General features: G+C 54.1%; 3 protein-coding genes across 3 annotated transcripts; 2 read left to right on the top strand and 1 right to left on the bottom strand.

Moving 5' to 3' along the window:
- Positions 1-1,790: 1,790 nt before the first annotated feature.
- Positions 1,791-15,010, top strand: LOC142062290 (inositol 1,4,5-trisphosphate receptor-interacting protein-like 1). Its single transcript, XM_075104467.1, is given in 5 exon segments — positions 1,791-2,968; positions 3,149-3,211; positions 4,474-4,599; positions 10,208-10,487; positions 13,322-15,010. Coding segments are annotated over 5 exon segments (1,767 nt in total). The 5' UTR covers positions 1,791-1,897; the 3' UTR covers positions 13,549-15,010.
- LOC142062151 (inositol 1,4,5-trisphosphate receptor-interacting protein-like 1) lies at positions 9,888-10,969 on the bottom strand. The gene has a single exon (XM_075104206.1). The coding sequence runs from the start codon at positions 10,952-10,954 to the stop codon at positions 9,941-9,943; it is 1,014 nt and encodes a 337-aa protein (XP_074960307.1). The 5' UTR covers positions 10,955-10,969; the 3' UTR covers positions 9,888-9,940.
- Positions 15,011-15,516: 506 nt separating the features above from the next.
- LOC142062148 (inositol 1,4,5-trisphosphate receptor-interacting protein-like 1) lies at positions 15,517-17,229 on the top strand. Its single transcript, XM_075104203.1, has 2 exons — positions 15,517-15,634; positions 16,144-17,229. The coding sequence occupies exon 2, from the start codon at positions 16,147-16,149 to the stop codon at positions 17,188-17,190; it is 1,044 nt and encodes a 347-aa protein (XP_074960304.1). The 5' UTR covers positions 15,517-15,634; positions 16,144-16,146; the 3' UTR covers positions 17,191-17,229.
- Positions 17,230-21,987: the final 4,758 nt, after the last annotated feature.

The following is a 21,987-nucleotide window of genomic DNA, read 5'->3' as shown; positions in this document are numbered from 1 at the left end:
TACCTGTGGAGAGTGAGCGAGCGACTCTGTGGGGCTGAGCTGCCGCTAAACCACAACAGTCATTTTGGTGCCCAACGTGGGCCACGAGGGTGGGAGATAACAACAGCTGCTGGTCACAGCACCATGTTGTCCTTTTTGCAGTTGGTGTTAAAAATCAGTGTTGGTTTGTTGAGTCTGCTGTGTTCTGCTGTGATTAGTAATGTTTTGCCTACAAGATTTGTTGTACAAACACTCGTTTTCAGCTTTATCTGGTATTTGGGGTTTTTGCTGAAACCGTTACTGTACTTCGGATACCACCTTGTTGAGGCAATTAGCAATTATACCTCCTCTTCTGAGAGATTTTATATGGAGGAAATACAGAATAATACCGTTGCAACTTTGTTCTATGATGTCTGTGCCTTTGTACAACAACGTTTTTGTATCTTGAACATCCTTGGGTGGTTAAGGTGCACTTATTGTAGTTTTTGGGCATGTTGTTTTGGTTTTGACTAAGCAACTTAAGAATATCACCCAGAAATCTGCCCCGAGGCTTGATAGTTACGAGTGGCAGGGCATGTGGGATAGCATGGGCAAATACCTAGGGCAGTGGGCACCCCCAGTGTTTCGGAGTTTCACCCCCGAACAAGTACAGAATCCTAAAAAACTAGTAGAATATTTGGAGAAAGTATGTTGTTACGCTGGGAGCTCCAGAGAGACACAGATAACTGCAACGTGCTGGGGTCTGGCCCATGCATACCGAGCCCTGCTCACCAGTATTCAGTGCCCCCAGGGGGAAGAGAATGTCTCTGGATTGAAATGCAAAGTGACTGGCACTGTAGACAATCCAGCCCTGTTGTGGTTTAGCGGCAGCTCAGCCCCACACAGTCGCTCGCTCACTCCCCACCGGTACATGGGGGAGAGAATCAGAAGGGTAACGCTCGTGGGTTGGGATAAGAACAGTTTAATAATTAAAATTAAAAGAAACAACAGTAGAAATGCAATGTAAAGGAGAACAACGAGAGGCGCAAAGCCCCGGGGGAGGGGGAAGGGAGGGGTGAGGGGGAACGAACCGCCGGAACAAACCGCACGCGCCGCAGCCGCCCGCCGACCCGACGCCTCCGCGCTGCCACTGCCCCCCCCTCAATATATTGGCCATGGTGTCACGTGGTATGGAATGAACCTGCCATTGGCCAGTCGGGGTCAGCCGCCCCCACCATGGCCCTGCCCCTCCCAGCCCCCCCCGCCACGCGGCAGAGCGCGGGAAGCTGGAAAGGTAGCTGACCCCCACAGTGAGGAGAATTAAACCCTTCTCAGCCAAAACCAGCACAAGGTAGAAAAGCCTGCGCCCACCATGATATCGACTTACCCAAGTGAACCGAGTTGATCGGTAATAAAGTAATTTCCCCAAATCGAGTCACCCGGCCTTGTCCTGCCGGGTGGGTCTGCGCTTTCTGGCTGTCAGGGCTCTGGCTGCCTGGGGAGCTGTGAGTTGCTGCTCCGGGGTGGGGCCGAGGGGCGGGGCTGGCCGGCGGGCGTGCCCGTGATGCGCTCTGGCGCCTGTGACAGCAGAGGGGACGAGTCACAATGGGGGCGGTTATCAGGGGCGCCAGCAGGACGCCCTGCCCCAGTACAGCCTGGGCCAGCGGTGAGTGCGCACGCAGGCAGAGGCTGGGCTGGACGAGGGCCGGGGCAGAAGCGCGCGCCCCCGGTGGGGTGGGTTCTCACCCTGCATCGAGGGCACAGCCGCTCGTGGGAGCGCCTTGGGCAGGGCACAGTGATGCCGCTGCCGCAGGTGGGCGCAGGCCTTGCTGCCTCCCAGCTGCCTTGCCCCCTCTCCTACCTGCCCCCAGCTCCCCCCGCCACCACCTCCCTCCCTTCCAGCCACACTCAACCCCTTCTCTCCCTCCTCCCGCAGGCCATGGCTGCCACAGAATTCCTCATCCGGGTTCTGCTAGGGACCATTTGGTACCCGCAGAAGGTCGGTGATGAGCTGGATGAGGCCACGCGCGAGCGCATGCAGCAACGTGCACGGCTGCTGAGCTTGGAGATGTCTCGGCTGCTGCAGGAGCTGGAGCAGAGCAGCCAGGAGCAGAGCAGCGTGGCCTGGGGAGCCCTGCTCTTTGCTGCCTTGCAGCAGCGACAGTTCTGGGCCATTGCTGGAGTCCTGGTCCTGCTCTTTGGGCTCTGGTGGTGGCTCAGCAGAAGGAGCCATGAGACCGACACATGCAGCAAGAAAGGCAGTTGCAGAAAGAAGGGGCACAGGCAGGAGCAAGAAGAAAAACCCAGTGTTGCTCTGGATGTGGGCAGAATTTTGGCGGAGCGCCTTCTGGACGTGCCAGAATCATTCGTCATGGTGGAGGAACTGGTGGATGAACTTCTGCGTACCTGCCGAAGACTCTACAGGAATAGTTTCATGCCGCGACTGATGCCAGCCATTGGGGAGGGCAGTTTCTGCCAAGGCTGGAGTCCCCGTGAGGATGACGCCGTCTGCCGCCTGCTTGTGCCCCTGCAGGCCCCCCGCGGGCACACCTTCCACCTCGAGCTGGGCACTGACGAGGAGATGCCGGCAAGGAACTCCCGCCTCCGCGTGGAGCTGGTGTGTACCTGCACGAGGGAGCGGCTGGCCAAGGACATGCTGTGCTTCCTCCACCACCCCAAGGAGGAGCTGAGGAGAAATCAGGGTCCCAGCCTGCTAGGCACCCTCTGCACCGGCCCCTACCTAGACGTGGAGAAAACCACGCGCTGGTTCCAGATATTGGTACGTGCAGCCTGGCAGGTTTTGCCTCGGTCGCGACACAGCCGCCTCACAGTGCTGCCCTCCAGGCGCTCCTGCAAGCTCCGGGTTGTGGATGCTTCTGATAGTCTCCTCCTGATTGAGATGCTGTTTGGGGTGCAGCAAGGTGACTCGGACACCTTCCTGAGCATCGAGTAGGCAGAGGCCAGGCTTACCAGCAGCGGGACGTGGCCAGAGAGCTGTGCTATGGCAGAGGTGCCAACATGCCAATAAATCACTTGTTGAACACACAAGCGCTGCGTCCCTGAGGTTCCATGCATCACTTTGCTGGGGAACGTGGGCGTGGGGTGCTGCCACACAGTCGGCCAACATTTTGCAGAAGAGCGGGTGCAGTGCCCTCTGGTTTCAGTGATTCATTGGGCCTTGCCTTCCCAGGTGGTGCGGGCTAATCCTAGTAGGCAGCTTGGCATCACGCAGCTGCTCAATCCCTTGCCAACAGTGGGCAGGCTGAGTGCATGTGCAGGGTGAAAGGGGGAAGACTTGTGGGTTGAGAGAGGCCAGTTTAGCAGCAAAAGCTACGTGGCCAGGTAAAGCAAAACAAAGAATCCGTTCACTACTGCCTTGTTCTGCTGAGCAGACCTGCCTTTTCAGGAAGCGTTCACCTCCCTGCGGCTTGGGTTACCAGGAAACCTGCAAGCCTTGTACAGCGGCCCTCAGATTATTATCAAAGAGCCGTAGAATAGCTCAAGTTGGAAGGGACCCATAAGGATCATTGTGTCCAACTCCCTGCTCCTTGCAGGGCTACCTAAAACTAAGTCATATGACTAAGAGCATCATCCAGATGCCCCTTGAACTCTGGCAGGCTTGATGCCGTGACCGCTTCCCCGGGGAGCCTGTTCCAGCGACCAGCCACCCTCTTAGTGAAGAACCTTTTCCTAATGTCCAATCTGAAATTCCCCTGATGCAGCGTCAGTCCATTTCCTCATGTCCTAGTGCTGGCCAGCTTGAACTCTAACCGAGCTTTGGCTGCACAGATTTGCCCCCTACAGTGGCAAGCCCCATCTCTGTCGTCTTCCCGTGTCGCCTCTCTTTCCTTGCTTCCAGTGTCCGTACACTTTCCTTCTCCACCTATGTTCTTGAAGAGGATCCCTGTTCAGCCAAGCCGGCCCTCTGCCCCACTTGCTTGACTTCTGACACCTTGGAATTGCCTGCTCCTGCGCTCTTAAGAGATGGCTCTTACAAAGTGGCCAGCATCCATGGACAGCCAATACCCGTGAAAGCAGATTCCCAGGGAACCTTACTAACTAGCTGCTTCAGCAGCCCCAAGTCAGCTCTCCCCGCATCCAGGCTCCAAGTTCTGCTGGCAGCTTTCCCCTATCGCCAACGCCTGGGAACTCCGTTACTTCGTGGTCACTGTGACCAAGACAGCCACCAATCACCACGTTGCCCACCAGTCCCTCTTTCTTTACAAGCAACACATCTAGGAGGGCACCTTTCCTGGTCGGCCCCCTTAGCACCTGCACCAAGAAGTTATCTTCAGTGTGCTTCAGGAATTTCCTGGACCTGTTTGCGTCCACTGTACGATATTCCCAGTTGACGCCTGGGAAGTTAAAACCACCCATAAGGAAGAGGGCAGTTGATCCAGAGATATCCCTTACTTCCTAGTCCAATAATTCATCGGTGGCATCGCCCTGGCTGGATGGTCAGTCGTAGGCTGCCACAAAAGCATCCGCTTTATTTGCTTTCCCCTTCACCCTTAGGCGGCGGCTCTCAACCATGCCGTCCCCAGCTGCAAGCCCTGTGTACAGTCCAGCCCCTCCTTTCCACCCAGTGCTACCCTGAGGCGCGGAAACAAACTCTACATCTCACGGAGAGTTATAAAGCAGGTAGGTTTATTGCAGCCCTGGGTGCAAGGGGGATCGCTCCCCCTGACTTGCACACCGCAAGTCCTGATGGACAAAGCTTATATTGCTCAGTTATATACATACGCATCAGATTTCCTGGCACTAATTATAATACTTGCCTCTTAATTACGCATGCATTTTAAGTCCCTTCTTCCACATATGGTCATGAGTTGGCCCATCCAGTAATCTTGCCAGTGTATTGCAAGGGGTGTTGGTTTCAACGGGTGTTCTGACTCTTATCTAGATGGAGATGTCCTTAGCTCCTTTTGTCTTGGTTTTGACTGGCACCTGCTGCTAGGTTGTTTGCATCCCCCCCAGGATGTTCCCCATCAGGCTTGGGAAGATTACATCCTTGGGTGCATTCTTGCCTGAGGCGCCTTACAGCAGTGGCAGTCTGAGGCTGTTGCCTGTTTGTCCTGGGTGCTTCTGAGGGGAACCTCAGGGATCACGGGGTGGTTTCCAGACAGGAGTTTGGTAGTTCTGCAGCGTCCTTATAACTTTGTTTAGGCACTTCTTGTCCTGACGCCCCTCTGACTCCCCAAAGCAACAAGTTTCCGTCATCATGCAAGCTGTGCCTGTTACCTTACAGCCCAAGGCTACCTCATTATCCTGGCTGAGTTTTGGCTCCGGGCCCCAACATTTGTTGCGCTACACTAGATTGCATTGGTGACATTTAACTATGTATTCCCTGAATCAACCCCTCCCCCTCGCCTGCCCTGCCTCTCTCTCCTGAAGAGCCCGTAAGCGTCTGTCACGTCACGGCACACCAGTCACAGGACTCATCCCACCAGCTTTTGCGTACGCCGATGACGTTCTAGCTCTGGGACTGGGCCAAAGCTTCTAGCTCGTCTTCTTCATTCCTCCTGCTGTGCGCATTAGCGTAAAGATATTTCAGACGTGCTCCGCTGTACTCAGCACATCAGTCAGAGTGGTACGCGATGGTATCTTCCCCAACACCCTTTTTCTCTTAACCTAATTTATACTATTTTTTACCTTTCAGGTGGAGCTTGAGTGACTCTAGTCATACGCACCTTTATTATGATTGGTGTAAAGTTCCCTTGCTTTGCCCAGTGAGGGGTGGTTGCATCTTAGAGGCAGGTAGTGAAAGGACTAAACCCCTGACAGTCCCTGACTCAGACCTAATTGTACGCATCCTTCTTGTCTTGTGGCTTCCTCCCTTGCAAAGACAGTGTTAGGTATTTGAAGAATGCCACTTGGTGCCTGATAGGATTAAAAGGACCTTGAATAAGCTCGTAAATTCGTCGATAACATAGACTCGGGACATCAGTGCCGAGATAAGCATCAGCCTCTTGTGATAGTCCAAGGCCAAAGGACTGATGAGATCATTCAATGACTATATATAGGCAAAGGAAACCCAAAGTTCAACCATCGGACAGGTGAGGAAGACCATCGGAGACCACTGGAGGACCCCCGAAGACCACTAAAAAGACAACTATGCACGCGGATTGAACTTTTACATACGTTAATGAATCCTCGGGAACCTTATGACTATGCATGACTTTATAGCATAATAATCTTTGGAAGTTTACCGAATCACTGGAGCACTCATGGTGGAGCAATCCCCAGTGCTGCCCAGCGCTGTAATAAAGAATGCCTGCTTAATAGTGACTTTGTTGCTATTGAGTTTTATTTTGGGAACTTTCTGGATACTCCGCTTCCTCTTACGGGGAGGCTCGGACTTTGAAGGATAGTATCCGCAAACTTTTGTATCAGTAGCTTTTGGGACGGAGGTGTGTTTTGGTATTATAATGATAAAAAGGACAGCATTTTGTCAAAACCATGACAGACTGTTGGCTCAGGGTAGCAAACGTGCAGTGTACCAGCTCCATGGTCACGGAGCCTGGGCAAACGTGCAGTGTACCAGCTCCGTGGTCACGGAGCCTGGCCATGGTGTCTCCACACCGTTCCACCCTCCTCCGGACAAATCCTCCTAGAGTCAGAACACCAAGTTCTCCTGGCATCGCTGACATCTAAGGTTACGAGCCTAGGGGACTTCCATGGAATGGATTGCTCACCTGTCAGCCGCACGCTACCCTGCAAGACTCTTCCATGCTGTACCTTTTCTAAAAACTTAAGTTTAATTTCTAAGTCACCCCCACCGATTATTCCACACATCTTCCACTGGGTCAGGTTGCTCGGCGCCCCGTCCAACCTGACCTTGAATGTTTCCAGGGGTGGGGCATCTACCACCCCTCTGGGCAACCTGTTCCAGTGTTTCGCCACACTCATAGTAAAAAGCTTTTTCCTTATATCCAGTCTAAATCTACCCTCCTCCAGTTTCAAACCGTTACCCCTTGTCCTGTCACAACAGGCCTCGCTAAAGACGTTGCCTTTTAAGTACCTCCAGACACGGTGGCTCAGCCACTTCCCTGGGCAGCCTGTTCCAATGCTAGACAGCCCTTCTGGTGAAGACGTTTCTCCCAATATCCAGTCTAAGAGCTCCCTGGCACACCTCGAGGCCATTTCCTCTTGACCTATCACTTGTTACCTGGGAGAAGAGACGTACACCCACCTCGCCGCAGCCTCGTTTCAGGTAGCTGTAGAGAGCGATAACGCCTCCCCTCAGCCTCCTTTTCTCCAGGCTAAACAACCCCAGCTCCTTCAGCTGCTCCTCATAAGAGTTGTGCTCCGGACCCTTCACCAGAGGAAAACACTGCTTGTGCTCCTGATCCCTTAGCCAGTCGTCCCAAGGCCCTGAAGTCTCCTTCGATCGCTCTTGGATTTCTAATTGCAACTTCATCGCTGCCTACATGAAAAGGCAATAATGGATAATAATCCAACGGCTGTACCACCCGTGCCGTGGGGAGTACACACAACAAACTTAGCTTCCGTGTGGGCACAGACGTGGAGAAATGTATCTAATAATACTGTGACTTGGTACGACAAGGAAGGGACATACGCTCTGCGGTGGACACAGGCTAACGCACAATCAATCGCTGCAACATAGGCAAACCCGGGGGCAAGGGAAATTATATATAGGCCTTTGGGGGACGAATGCGCTAAAACTCCATGGGGCTGTGAATTTCCTCTGGTCTGGGGGACCCCACAAACAGGAAACGGGGAATATGCTCAACCAGTTAAATGGTGCATTCTATGGGATGGAAATGTGGGAAATCCTGAAGACCCCTTACAGATAAAACTGACACATCAGCAGTGCCTCTCATTTGGTCCCTGCCCAGCCAGAGCTGCCAGAGAGTTTCTCAGCCCGTGTGAAATCACCACCACGTGGGGCTGTGATGGGTCAAAGGGGAAAGCAAGGCAGAAATCATCTTTGTAGCCACTGTGGTCTTCGCTGGCCGCTGCACTGGGGACACACCACTGAGAGGAGGATGCTGCCGCTCTTGGCAGAGGGCTGCTGCAAAGGGATTTCCCTTTCCTTTCTGTGTCCTGCACTCTCCCCTCTTTTTCCCTGCAGTAGGAGGTCAGGTGAATGCCATCAGCTCCCAACAGGCCCGGCTTCTCAAAGGTAGATCCGTGACCACAGAAGCCAAAACCTTGAGTACTAGCTACACAGCCAGGCTTTCACCTGTTCAATTGGCTGCCTCCTTCCTGAAGCCCTTCCTCTGACCGGGGGATGGAGGAGAACACCACCTGCACTCCTGATCCGTTGAGCATTGCGCTGAGGGACACAGAGTCTCTTTGGGTGGTTCTGAGTTGCCTCGTCACAGTATCGTTAGACCCAACTTCATATAGGGGGAGAGGAGTGGATGGTGTCCTGCATGGTTCAGGAGGCTTAGCAGCCGCCCAGTCACACCACAAATGTGAGCTCGCGGTGGGCAGCAGACTTCTGTAGAGAATTTGTCAGCACAGCAAACAGGTGCTTCGGTGCCTCTCAGGAAGGAATCTCCAATTGCTAATACCTGACGTGCTTTCCTGGTGGCACCGGTTCTAATGCAGGTGATGGCTCAACTTCACCCGCTTGAAGCTCCTGGATGCTGTCCGTTACTCACGTGCTCTGAATTCTCCAATCCCACACAGTCACATCTGCATCCAAGCCCCTCTAACAAACACCTCTGTGAAAGCCTCCCGTTAGCTGGCGTCATAGATAAGTACCTGTAGCAAGATCAACTCCAGGGTCGTTTAGATCCAGAAAGAACAGGTGGATGGTGATGCCACAGAACGACGGCTGCTTTGCAAAATAGTAGTATGTGCGTGTTAAGTAGCGATTGGTCAAATCACGTTGTGCCTGAATGCTAGAGAAAGGTGTAAGAACCTTGTGTAAAACCACGTTTGGAGTGCCCCAGTTTGCATGGGACACCTCATGCGCATGAATAAAGAATTTCTCTTGTAATTCTGTACTTTGCACCCTAGCCTCTCTCCTGAGTCGGTGCGGGACAGTTGCGAAAGTTTCCTAACACTTCCCATGGTTGGAAGCGGTTGCGGGGACAGCCAGCACCGCCCAACTCTCCCAAGACCTGCTGCCTGCTGGCCAGGGCCTCCTGCACGCAGCCCAAGGCCGTCAGGCGCACAGATGTTGTCCGAAAAGCGGATTCGCTGCCCAGTGTGCAACGAGTCGATAATCACACCCTCAGGAGAGACATTGCTAATTTACTTCAGGGTTGCGCAAGCCTGGCTGCTCGGTGGTTTTCCACAAATCAAGCATAACGTAGCCGGCTACCTCATTATATTTATACAATAGGTCCAGACATATTCTACCTATCTAATACCTATCCATTCTCATCTACAGAGGCATTTGCGAAGCAGTATCTCAGATGCTGTGGCAGGCTTTCATTTCCCAAAGCCCTTCTGCAGGATGAGGCCCATGGCAGGAGCATGGACAGGGCGGGCCATAGTTAAACAATCAGCGAAACCAGAGCCCACTGCATCAGCTCTTCTGCAAAATGCTCTCTAACTGCGCCAGCTGAGCAGGGAGCACCCCGTGCCCATGTTCCCCAACAAAGTGGTGCACAGACACTCGCAGAATCAGTGTTTATTCAAAGACACGATTTATTGGCACCTTGGCACAGAGTAAAGGTCCCAGAGGGGACAGTGTCTCTCAGAGAGGAAGGGCAGTCACCGTCCAGCAGGCAACGGGTGTCTCTGTTGGCAAGACTCCTCGCAACGGCCCCTACAGCTGCAAGGGGTCCGGCTCCCCAGAGTGTGCTTCTTCTGCGCAGGAAAGGCGCAGCAGCAATTCCCACTGCTGACGGAGCTGTGTGTTCTCCGTGTCCAGCGTGCTTGGTTCTGCAGGACCAGCTCCCCGGGGAGTGCCTCCACACCTGGCCCTGTGCGTGAAGATGTGCACCTCTGCCATAGCACAGCTCTCTGGCCACGTACCGCTGCTGGTAAGCCTGGCCTCTGCCTACTCGATGCTCAGGAAGGTGTCCGAGTCACCTTGCTGCACCCCAAACAGCATCTCAATCAGGAGGAGACTATCAGAAGCATCCACAACCCGGAGCTTGCAGGAGCGCCTGGAGGGCAGCACTGTGAGGCGGCTGTGTCGCGACCGAGGCAAAACCTGCCAGGCTGCACGTACCAATATCTGGAACCAGCGTGTGGTTTTCTCCACGTCTAGGTAGGGGCCGGTGCAGAGGGTGCCTAGCAGGCTGGGACCCTGATTTCTCCTCAGCTCCTCCTTGGGGTGGTGGAGGAAGCACAGCATGTCCTTCGCCAGCCGCTCCCTCGTGCAGGTACACACCAGCTCCACGCGGAGGCGGGAGTTCCTTGCCGGCATCTCCTCGTCAGTGCCCAGCTCGAGGTGGAAGGTGTGCCCGCGGGGGGCCTGCAGGGGCACGAGCAGGCGGTAGACGGCGTCATCCTCACGGGGACTCCAGCCTTGGCAGAAACTGCCCTCCCCAATGGCTGGCATCAGTCGTGGCATGAAACTATTCCTGCAGAGTCTTCGGCAGGTACGCAGAAGTTCATCCACCAGCTCCTCCACCATGACAAATGATTCTGGCACGTCCAGAAGGCGCTCCGCCAAAATTCTGCCCACATCCAGAGCAACACTGGGTTTTTCTTCTTGCTCCTGCCTGTGCCCCTTCTTTCTGCAACTGCCTTTCTTGCTGCATGTGTCGGTCTCATGGCTCCTTCTGCTGAGCCACCACCAGAGCCCAAAGAGCAGGACCAGGACTCCAGCAATGGCCCAGAACTGTCGCTGCTGCAAGGCAGCAAAGAGCAGGGCTCCCCAGGCCACGTTGCTCGGCTCCTGGCTGCTCTGCTCCAGCTCCTGCAGCAGCCGAGACATCTCCAAGCTCAGCAGCTGCGCGCGTTGCTGCATGCGCTCGCGCGTGGCCTCATCCAGCTCATCACCGACCTTCTGCGGGTACCAAATGGTCCCTAGCAGAACACGGATGAGGAATTCTGTGGCAGCCATGGCCTGCGGGAGGAGGGAGAGAAGGGGTTGAGTGTGGCTGGAAGGGAGGGAGGTGGTGGCGGGGGGAGCTGGGGGCAGGTAGGAGAGGGGGCAAGGCAGCTGGGAGGCAGCAAGGCCTGCGCCCGCCCGCGGCAGCGGCATCACCATCACTGTGCCCTGCCCAAGGCGCTCCCACGAGCGGCTGTGCCCTCGATGCAGGGTGAGAACCCACCCCACCGGGGGCGCGCGCTTCTGCCCCGGCCCTCGTCCAGCCCAGCCTCTGCCTGCGTGCGCACTCACCGCTGGCCCAGGCTGTACTGGGGCAGGGCGTCCTGCTGGCGCCCCTGATAACCGCCCCCATTGTGACTCGTCCCCTCTGCTGTCACAGGCGCCAGAGCGCATCACGGGCACGCCCGCCGGCCAGCCCCGCCCCTCGGCCCCACCCCGGAGCAGCAACTCACAGCTCCCCAGGCAGCCAGAGCCCTGACAGCCAGAAAGCGCAGACCCACCCGGCAGGACAAGGCCGGGTGACTCGATTTGGGGAAATTACTTTATTACCGATCAACTCGGTTCACTTGGGTAAGTCGATATCATGGTGGGCGCAGGCTTTTCTACCTTGTGCTGGTTTTGGCTGAGAAGGGGTTAATTCTCCTCACTGTGGGGGTCGGCTACCTTTCCAGCTTCCCGCGCTCTGCCGCGTGGCGGGGGGGGGGCTGGGAGGGGCAGGGCCATGGTGGGGGCGGCTGACCCCGACTGGCCAATGGCAGGTTCATTCCATACCACGTGACACCATGGCCAATATATTGAGGGGGGGCAGTGGCAGCGCGGAGGCGTCGGGTCGGCGGGCGGCTGCGGCGCGTGCGGTTTGTTCCGGCGGTTCGTTCCCCCTCACCCCTCCCTTCCCCCTCCCCCGGGGCTTTGCGCCTCTCGTTGTTCTCCTTTACATTGCATTTCTACTGTTGTTTCTTTTAATTTTAATTATTAAACTGTTCTTATCCCAACCCACGAGCGTTACCCTTCTGATTCTCTCCCCCATGTACCGGTGGGGAGTGAGCGAGCGACTGTGTGGGGCTGAGCTGCCGCTAAACCACAACAGGGCTGGATTGTCTACAGTGCCAGTCACTTTGCATTTCAATCCAGAGACATTCTCTTCCCCCTGGGGGCACTGAATACTGGTGAGCAGGGCTCGGTATGCATGGGCCAGACCCCAGCATGTTGCAGTTATCTGTGTCTCTCTGGAGCTCCCAGCGTAACAACATACTTTCTCCAAATATTCTACTAGTTTTTTAGGATTCTGTACTTGTTCGGGGGTGAAACTCCGAAACACTGGGGGTGCCCACTGCCCTAGGTATTTGCCCATGCTATCCCACATGCCCTGCCACTCGTAACTATCAAGCCTCGGGGCAGATTTCTGGGTGATACTCTTAAGTTGCTTAGTCAAAACCAAAACAACATGCCCAAAAACTAACAGTAAGTGCACCTTAACCACCCAAGGATGTTCAAGATACAAAACTGTTGTTGTAACAAAGGCACAGACATCATAGAACAAAGTTGCAACGGTATTATTCTGTATTTCCTCCATATAAAATCTCTCAGAGGAGGAGGTATAATTGCTAATTGCCTCAACAAGGTGGTATCCGAAGTACAGTAACGGTTTCAGCAAAAACCCCAAATACCAGATAAAGCTGAAAACGAGTGTTTGTACAACAAATCTTGTAGGCAAAACATTACTAATCACAGCAGAACACAGCAGACTCAACAAACCAACACTGATTTTTAACACCAACTGCAAAAAGGACAACATGGTGCTGTGACCAGCAGCTGTTGTTATCTCCCACCCTCGTGGCCCACGTTGGGCGCCAAAAAGACTGTTGTGGTTTAGCGGCAGCTCAGCCCCACACAGTCGCTCGCTCACTCTCCACAGGTAGATGGGGGAGATAATCAGAAGGGTAATGCTCGTGGGTTGGGATAAGAACAGTTTAATAATTAAAATTAAAAGAAATAACAGTAGAAATGCAATGTAAAGGAGAACAACGAGAGGCGCAAAGCCCCGGGGGAGGGGGAAGGGAGGGGTGAGGGGGAAAGGAGGGGAGAGGGGGAACGAACCGCCGAAACAAACTGCACGCGCCACAGCCGCTTGCCGTTCACCACCCGACGCCGCGCTGCCACTGCCCCCCCTCAATATATTGGCCATGGTGTCACGTGGTATGGAATGAACCTGCCATTGGCCAGTCGGGGTCAGCCGTCCCCACCATGGCCCTGCCCCTCCCAGCCCCCCCCCCGCCACGCGGCAGAGCACGGGAAGCTGGAAAGGTAGCCGACCCCCACAGTGAGGAGAATTAACCCCTTCTCAGCAAAAACCAGCACACACCTATACCTTGATGACAGCTCTGATGTCCCTCCTGACCACCATACCCCTGTCAGGCTGGCGCAGGAGGGATTTCCTGCTGCGGCTGCAGGATACCATGAAATACCTGCGCTGCTGCCTGGAGGAGAAACGCCTTGACCACCTCTTCTTTGGCAATGAGAACATGCCCCAGGAGATCGTCTTGCCCCCTGCCTTCCAAACAGCTGAACCCCTCAACCTTTCCCAGGAAGGAATGCTAGTTAATTAAGACAAATTGCTGGTTAGGGAAGCTCTTCTCTCACATTCCCCATGACCTTGGGCCAGCTGGAGTGGTAGACCTATTCAATGCTGCTTTTTCCTCAAGAGGGATGTGGAGAAGTGGCTGTAAGGCGTCATCACTGTAGTTTGCAGTTGTGGGAAACCAACAGGTCCAGCTATCAAGCAGTAACACTTCTCCACGGCTCTTAAATTGACAGGAGGGCTTCTGGTGGTCCAGTTCAACCTTCCTTTGGGACTGCCCCACGGCCACTTAATCTGTAGCTTTCAGGTACAGCAACAACAGGATCTATTAGGGTGCAGAGGGTTGTGGGGGGTTGGGGTGCAGTTTCCTGGGAAGGACTTACAGCAGAACCTAGGTATCATGGCACTCTGGACACTTGTGCCAGGGTACAGCGAGGGCCAGCCGCTCCCTCAGGGCCTGGAAGTCAGGAGCTGAGTGTGCTAAGACAAAGGCCTGTCCCACCACCTCCATCCAGGTAGTGGGGCAGGCCTGGAGACCCTTGGCAGGTTCACTCATGCCTGCAGATCATCAAGCAGGTTCACGGTGATGTGGCAGGGTGAGTTCAGGCCAGGAAGTCCATCTGCAGCTCAGGGCTGTGGGGACAAGGCCAGGCCGAGGCCAGGCTGGGATATTGGCCCACTGGTGGGCCTGGCTCAACGGAGCCCATGGCCAGGCCAGGCGAGGCTGGGGGAAGCTGGAAACTGACAACCTGAAGTGTCGCTCTGACAGGGACTGACAGCCCTGGTTTGAGCTGCAGGGGGATTCTGGGCCATGGACAGGGCGGAGGGAAGGCCTGGGGACGCTGGTCAGGGCCCTGGCAATCATGGAGGCAGCGTATCTCGTAAGCCAGTTAATTAATACTTTTTGCTCCTAAGCTAGGAGAGACCCATGACACCGTTTAGGGACCAGGGAAAGAGAAGCGATGCAGACTTCTTGCACCTGTGTTATTTACACAGTCGATTGCAGGGAAACCCACGTAGTGACATCCAGTGGCAATGGAGTGCAGGGAGCATTTCCTGCCTGTGACATGACACGCTGAGACAGGGTTTTCTTATGCCGAGTCCTGCTCTTGCTCCTTTCCACTCCCATCACGCCCACAGTTCAGCCATTTCCTTTTTCTACATATGGTGTTAGCTATCTTGCTTCGTCCTTGTGCATTCCCTGTCCTTTGGCAGATTATAGCCTGAAATTAACTCCAGTTTAATGGAAAAGGTTATCAGTTGCCATGGAAATGCCTTACCATGTGATTGTGGTTGTACTTCCTGTTGTGCTTAGGGCTGAAACCATTAGACGAGCCTCGTTTTTACACTTGCTTACAGTTCTATAGATATCTGTTACTCAAAACTGTGGACAGAATGTTCAGTCTTCTAACACAGGTCATTTTGGTTTTTATGCTGTGATCTTATGCCAAGCTGTTAAACACTTATGCTAAAGCTTTCTGCAACAGACATCCTCAGACTTCCTGGTTTGTTATTTAAGAACTGCAAAGCCAAATTCCTGCCGATAACTATTAACTGTCAAGGAAATAGGTTGATTTCCATGAACGAAGAGAATGCTGAAGCTGGTCGCTTGCCTTTGCTGGCTGGCTGATACTGAGATAAGAGCTCTAGTATGCAGGAGGTATGGGCCGCTGTGCCAGGCAGCCTAGCACGGAAAAGTGCCCAATGCTGGGTGACTCCTGGCCTCAGTGTTAGCGACTGTAAACAGCACCTCCTTTTCCTCAGGGCTATACCTGCCACCACTAATAGCTCATCTGGGGATCTGTGCTGGCTCTTTCTTTGTTCATCGTATACATTAGGGATTCCAGTAATGCAGTTGATTGGTAATAAAGTAGTTGGTAATAAAGTAATAAATTAATGAAGTAATTTCCCCTAATCGAGTCACTGTTTTGCCAGTGATGGTAATTGCTGAGTGATCTCCCTGTCTTTATCGAAAAGCACTGCATTTTGTTGTCATTTTCTCCTCCTGCAGTGATGTGGAGCGGCAATGATTGAGCGGTTTGGTGAGACCTGGTGCCCAGCTGTGCTCAGCCACTGACAGTATCCATGGCACATGTCACGGGATCTTAGGTTTGGTGAGGGTTTCAGGGGTCTTTTGTCTGCTTTGTAAGGGGAGCCATTGGGCTGTCAAGCTATGGATGCTTGAAGCAGCTGTGAGTTGCTGCTCCGGGGTGGGGCCGAGGGGCGGGGCTGGCCGGCGGGCGTGCCCGTGATGCGCTCTGGCGCCTGTGACAGCAGAGGGGACGAGTCACAATGGGGGCGGTTATAAGGGGCGCCAGCAGGACGCCCTGCCCCAGTACAGCCTGGGCCAGCGGTGAGTGCGCACGCAGGCAGAGGCTGGGCTGGACGAGGGCCAGGGCAGAAGCGCGCGCCCCCGGTGGGGTGGGTTCTCACCCTGCATCGAGGGCACGGCCGCTCGTGGGAGCGCCTTGGGCAGGGCACGGTGATGCCGCTGCCGCGGGTGGGCGCAGGCCTTGCTGCCTCCCAGCTGCCTTGCCCCCTCTCCTACCTGCCCCCAGCTCCCCCTGCCACCACCTCCCTCCCTTCCAGCCACACTCAACCCCTTCTCTCCCTCCTCCCGCAGGCCATGGCTGCCACAGAATTCCTCATCCGGGTTCTGCTAGGGACCATTTGGTACCCGCAGAAGGTTCGTTATGAGCTGGATGAGGTCACGCGCGAGCGCATGCAGCAACGTGCACGGCTGCTGAGCTTGGAGATGTCTCGGCTGCTGCAGGAGCTGAAGCAGAGCAGCCAGAGGCAGAGGAGCCAGGTTCAGACGATCCAAGAGCCAAGCGTCATGACCTGGGGAGCCCTGCTCTTTGCTGCCTTGCAGCAGCGACAGTTCTGGGCCATTGCTGGAGTCCTGGTCCTGCTCTTTGGGCTCTGGTGGTGGCTCAGCAGAAGGAGCCATGAGACCGACACATGCAGCAAGAAAGGCAGTTGCAGAAAGAAGGGGCACAGGCAGGAGCAAGAAGAAAAACCCAGTGTTGCTCTGGATGTGGGCAGAATTTTGGCGGAGCGCCTTCTGGACGTGCCAGAATCATTTGTCATGGTGGAGGAGCTGGTGGATGAACTTCTGCGTACCTGCCGAAGACTCTGCAGGAATAGTTTCATGCCGCGACTGATGCCAGCCATTGGGGAGGGCAGTTTCTGCCAAGGCTGGAGTCCCCGTGAGGATGATGCCGTCTACCGCCTGCTCGTGCCCCTGCAGGCCCCCCGCGGGCACACCTTCCACCTCGAGCTGGGCACTGACGAGGAGATGCCGGCAAGGAACTCCCGCCTCCGCGTGGAGCTGGTGTGTACCTGCACGAGGGAGCGGCTGGCCAAGGACATGCTGTGCTTCCTCCACCACCCCAAGGAGGAGCTGAGGAGAAATCAGGGTCCCAGCCTGCTAGGCACCCTCTGCACCGGCCCCTACCTAGACGTGGAGAAAACCACACGCTGGTTCCAGATATTGGTACGTGCAGCCTGGCAGGTTTTGCCTCGGTCGCGACACAGCCGCCTCACAGTGCTGCCCTCCAGGCGCTCCTGCAAGCTCCGGGTTGTGGATGCTTCTGATAGTCTCCTCCTGATTGAGATGCTGTTTGGGGTGCAGCAAGGTGACTCGGACACCTTCCTGAGCATCGAGTAGGCAGAGGCCAGGCTTACCAGCAGCGGCACATGGCCAGAGAGCTGTGCTATGGCAGAGGTGCCAACATGCCAATAAATCACTTGTTGAACACACAAGCGCTGTGTCCCTGAGGTTCCATGCATCACTTTGCTGGGGAACGTGGGCATGGGGTGCTGACAGCTCAGCTGCCACACAGTCGGCCAACATTTTGCAGAAGAGCGGGTGCAGTGCCCTCTGGTTTCAGTGATTCATTGGGCCTTGCCTTCCCAGGTGGTGCGGGCTAATCCTAGTAGGCAGCTTGGCATCACGCAGCTGCTCAATCCCTTGCCAACAGTGGGCAGGCTGAGTGCATGTGCAGGGTGAAAGGGGGAAGACTTGTGGGTTGAGAGAGGCCAGTTTAGCAGCAAAAGCTACGTGGCCAGGTAAAGCAAAACAAAGAATCCGTTCACTACTGCCCTGTTCTGCTGAGCAGACCTGCCTTTTCAGGAAGCGTTCACCTCCCTGCGGCTTGGGTTACCAGGAAACCTGCAAGCCTTGTACAGCGGCCCTCAGATTATTATCAAAGAGCCATAGAATAGCTCAAGTTGGAAGGGACCCATAAGGATCATTGTGTCCAACTCCCTGCTCCTTGCAGGGCTACCTAAAACTAAGTCATATGACTAAGAGCATCATCCAGATGCCCCTTGAACTCTGGCAGGCTTGATGCCGTGACCGCTTCCCCGGGGAGCCTGTTCCAGCGACCAGCCACCCTCTTAGTGAAGAACCTTTTCCTAATGTCCAATCTGAAATTCCCCTGATGCAGCGTCAGTCCATTTCCTCATGTCCTAGTGCTGGCCAGCTTGAACTCTAACAGAGCTTTGGCTGCACAGATATGCCCCCTACAGTGGCAAGCCCCATCTCTGTCGTCTTCCCGTGTCGCCTCTCTTTCCTTGCTTCCAGTGTCCGTACACTTTCCTTCTCCACCTATGTTCTTGAAGAGGATCCCTGTTCAGCCAAGCCGGCCCTCTGCCCCACTTGCTTGACTTCTGACACCTTGGAATTGCCTGCTCCTGCGCTCTTAAGAGATGGCTCTTACAAAGTGGCCAGCATCCATGGACAGCCAATACCCGTGAAAGCAGATTCCCAGGGAACCTTACTAACTAGCTGCTTCAGCAGCCCCAAGTCAGCTCTCCCCGCATCCAGGCTCCAAGTTCTGCTGGCAGCTTTCCTCTATCGCCAACGCCTGGGAACTCCGTTACTTCGTGGTCACTGTGACCAAGACAGCCACCAATCACCACGTTGCCCACCAGTCCCTCTTTCTTTACAAGCAACACATCTAGGAGGGCACCTTTCCTGGTCGGCCCCCTTAGCACCTGCACCAAGAAGTTATCTTCAGTGTGCTTCAGGAATTTCCTGGACCTGTTTGCGTCCACTGTACGATATTCCCAGTTGACGCCTGGGAAGTTAAAACCACCCATAAGGAAGAGGGCAGTTGATCCAGAGATATCCCTTACTTCCTAGTCCAATAATTCATCGGTGGCATCGCCCTGGCTGGATGGTCAGTGGTAGGCTGCCACAAAAGCATCCGCTTTATTTGCTTTCCCCTTCACCCTCAGGCGGCGGCTCTCAACCATGCCGTCCCCAGCTGCAAGCCCTGTGTACAGTCCAGCCCCTCCTTTCCACCCAGTGCTACCCTGAGGCGCGGAAACAAACTCTACAACTCACGGAGAGTTATAAAGCAGGTAGGTTTATTGCAGCCCTGGGTGCAAGGGGGATCGCTCCCCCTGACTTGCACACCGCAAGTCCTGATGGACAATGCTTATATTGCTCAGTTATATACATACGCATCAGATTTCCTGGCACTAATTATAATACTTGCCTCTTAATTACGCATGCATTTTAAGTCCCTTCTTCCACATATGGTCATGAGTTGGCCCATCCAGTAATCTTGCCAGTGTATTGCAAGGGGTGTTGGTTTCAACGGGTGTTCTGACTCTTATCTAGATGGAGATGTCCTTAGCTCCTTTTGTCTTGGTTTTGACTGGCACCTGCTGCTAGGTTGTTTGCATCCCCCCCAGGATGTTCCCCATCAGGCTTGGGAAGATTACATCCTTGGGTGCATTCTTGCCTGAGGCGCCTTACAGCAGTGGCAGTCTGAGGCTGTTGCCTGTTTGTCCTGGGTGCTTCTGAGGGGAACCTCAGGGATCACGGGGTGGTTTCCAGACAGGAGTTTGGTAGTTCTGCAGCGTCCTTATAACTTTGTTTAGGCACTTCTTGTCCTGACGCCCCTCTGACTCCCCAAAGCAACAAGTTTCCGTCATCATGCAAGCTGTGCCTGTTACCTTACAGCCCAAGGCTACCTCATTATCCTGGCTGAGTTTTGGCTCCGGGCCCCAACATTTGTTGCGCTACACTAGATTGCATTGGTGACATTTAACTATGTATTCCCTGAATCAACCCCTCCCCCTCGCCTGCCCTGCCTCTCTCTCCTGAAGAGCCCGTAAGCGTCTGTCACGTCACGGCACACCAGTCACAGGACTCATCCCACCAGCTTTTGCGTACGCCGATGACGTTCTAGCTCTGGGACTGGGCCAAAGCTTCTAGCTCGTCTTCTTCATTCCTCCTGCTGTGTGCATTAGCGTAAAGATATTTCAGACGTGCTCCGCTGTACTCAGCACATCAGTCAGAGTGGTACGCGATGGTATCTTCCCCAACACCCTTTTTCTCTTAACCTAATTTATACTATTTTTTACCTTTCAGGTGGAGCTTGAGTGACTCTAGTCATACGCACCTTTATTATGATTGGTGTAAAATTCCCTTGCTTTGCCCAGTGAGGGGTGGTTGCATCTTAGAGGCAGGTAGTGAAAGGACTAAACCCCTGACAGTCCCTGACTCAGACCTAATTGTACGCATCCTTCTTGTCTTGTGGCTTCCTCCCTTGCAAAGACAGTGTTAGGTATTTGAAGAATGCCACTTGGTGCCTGATAGGATTAAAAGGACCTTGAATAAGCTCGTAAATTCGTCGATAACATAGACTCGGGACATCAGTGCCGAGATAAGCATCAGCCTCTTGTGATAGTCCAAGGCCAAAGGACTGATGAGATCATTCAATGACTATATATAGGCAAAGGAAACCCAAAGTTCAACCATCGGACAGGTGAGGAAGACCATCGGAGACCACTGGAGGACCCCCGAAGACCACTAAAAAGACAACTATGCACGCGGATTGAACTTTTACATACGTTAATGAATCCTCGGGAACCTTATGACTATGCATGACTTTATAGCATAATAATCTTTGGAAGTTTACCGAATCACTGGAGCACTCATGGTGGAGCAATCCCCAGTGCTGCCCAGCGCTGTAATAAAGAATGCCTGCTTAATAGTGACTTTGTTGCTATTGAGTTTTATTTTGGGAACTTTCTGGATACTCCGCTTCCTCTTACGGGGAGGCTCGGACTTTGAAGGATAGTATCCGCAAACTTTTGTATCAGTAGCTTTTGGGACGGAGGTGTGTTTTGGTATTATAATGATAAAAAGGACAGCATTTTGTCAAAACCATGACAGACTGTTGGCTCAGGGTAGCAAACGTGCAGTGTACCAGCTCCATGGTCACGGAGCCTGGGCAAACGTGCAGTGTACCAGCTCCGTGGTCACGGAGCCTGGCCATGGTGTCTCCACACCGTTCCACCCTCCTCCGGACAAATCCTCCTAGAGTCAGAACACCAAGTTCTCCTGGCATCGCTGACATCTAAGGTTACGAGCCTAGGGGACTTCCATGGAATGGATTGCTCACCTGTCAGCCGCACGCTACCCTGCAAGACTCTTCCATGCTGTACCTTTTCTAAAAACTTAAGTTTAATTTCTAAGTCACCCCCACCGATTATTCCACACATCTTCCACTGGGTCAGGTTGCTCGGCGCCCCGTCCAACCTGACCTTGAATGTTTCCAGGGGTGGGGCATCTACCACCTCTCTGGGCAACCTGTTCCAGTGTTTCGCCACACTCATAGTAAAAAGCTTTTTCCTTATATCCAGTCTAAATCTACCCTCCTCCAGTTTCAAACCGTTACCCCTTGTCCTGTCACAACAGGCCTCGCTAAAGACGTTGCCTTTTAAGTACCTCCAGACACGGTGGCTCAGCCACTTCCCTGGGCAGCCTGTTCCAATGCTAGACAGCCCTTCTGGTGAAGACGTTTCTCCCAATATCCAGTCTAGAGCTCCCTGGCACACCTCGAGGCCATTTCCTCTTGACCTATCACTTGTTACCTGGGAGAAGAGACGTACACCCACCTCGCCGCAGCCTCGTTTCAGGTAGCTGTAGAGAGCGATAACGCCTCCCCTCAGCCTCCTTTTCTCCAGGCTAAACAACCCCAGCTCCTTCAGCTGCTCCTCATAAGAGTTGTGCTCCGGACCCTTCACCAGAGGAAAACACTGCTTGTGCTCCTGATCCCTTAGCCAGTCGTCCCAAGGCCCTGAAGTCTCCTTCGATCGCTCTTGGATTTCTAATTGCAACTTCATCGCTGCCTACATGAAAAGGCAATAATGGATAATAATCCAACGGCTGTACCACCCGTGCCGTGGGGAGTACACACAACAAACTTAGCTTCCGTGTGGGCACAGACGTGGAGAAATGTATCTAATAATACTGTGACTTGGTACGACAAGGAAGGGACATACGCTCTGCGGTGGACACAGGCTAACGCACAATCAATCGCTGCAACATAGGCAAACCCGGGGGCAAGGGAAATTATATATAGGCCTTTGGGGGACGAATGCGCTAAAACTCCATGGGGCTGTGAATTTCCTCTGGTCTGGGGGACCCCACAAACAGGAAACG

This window comes from Phalacrocorax aristotelis, chromosome 9, assembly GCF_949628215.1.
Source record: "Phalacrocorax aristotelis chromosome 9, bGulAri2.1, whole genome shotgun sequence".
Classification (NCBI taxonomy): Eukaryota; Metazoa; Chordata; class Aves; order Suliformes; family Phalacrocoracidae; genus Phalacrocorax; species Phalacrocorax aristotelis.
Note: the sequence above shows the minus strand (reverse complement) of the source record. Positions and strands in the feature narration are given on the sequence as shown.

What these genes read in the sequence shown, in the direction of transcription:
- LOC142062148 (XM_075104203.1), top strand. Translation starts at nt 16,147, where the DNA reads ATGGCTGCCACAGAATTCCTCATCCGGGTTCTGCTAGGGACCATTTGG.
- LOC142062151 (XM_075104206.1), bottom strand. Translation starts at nt 10,954, where the DNA reads ATGGCTGCCACAGAATTCCTCATCCGTGTTCTGCTAGGGACCATTTGG.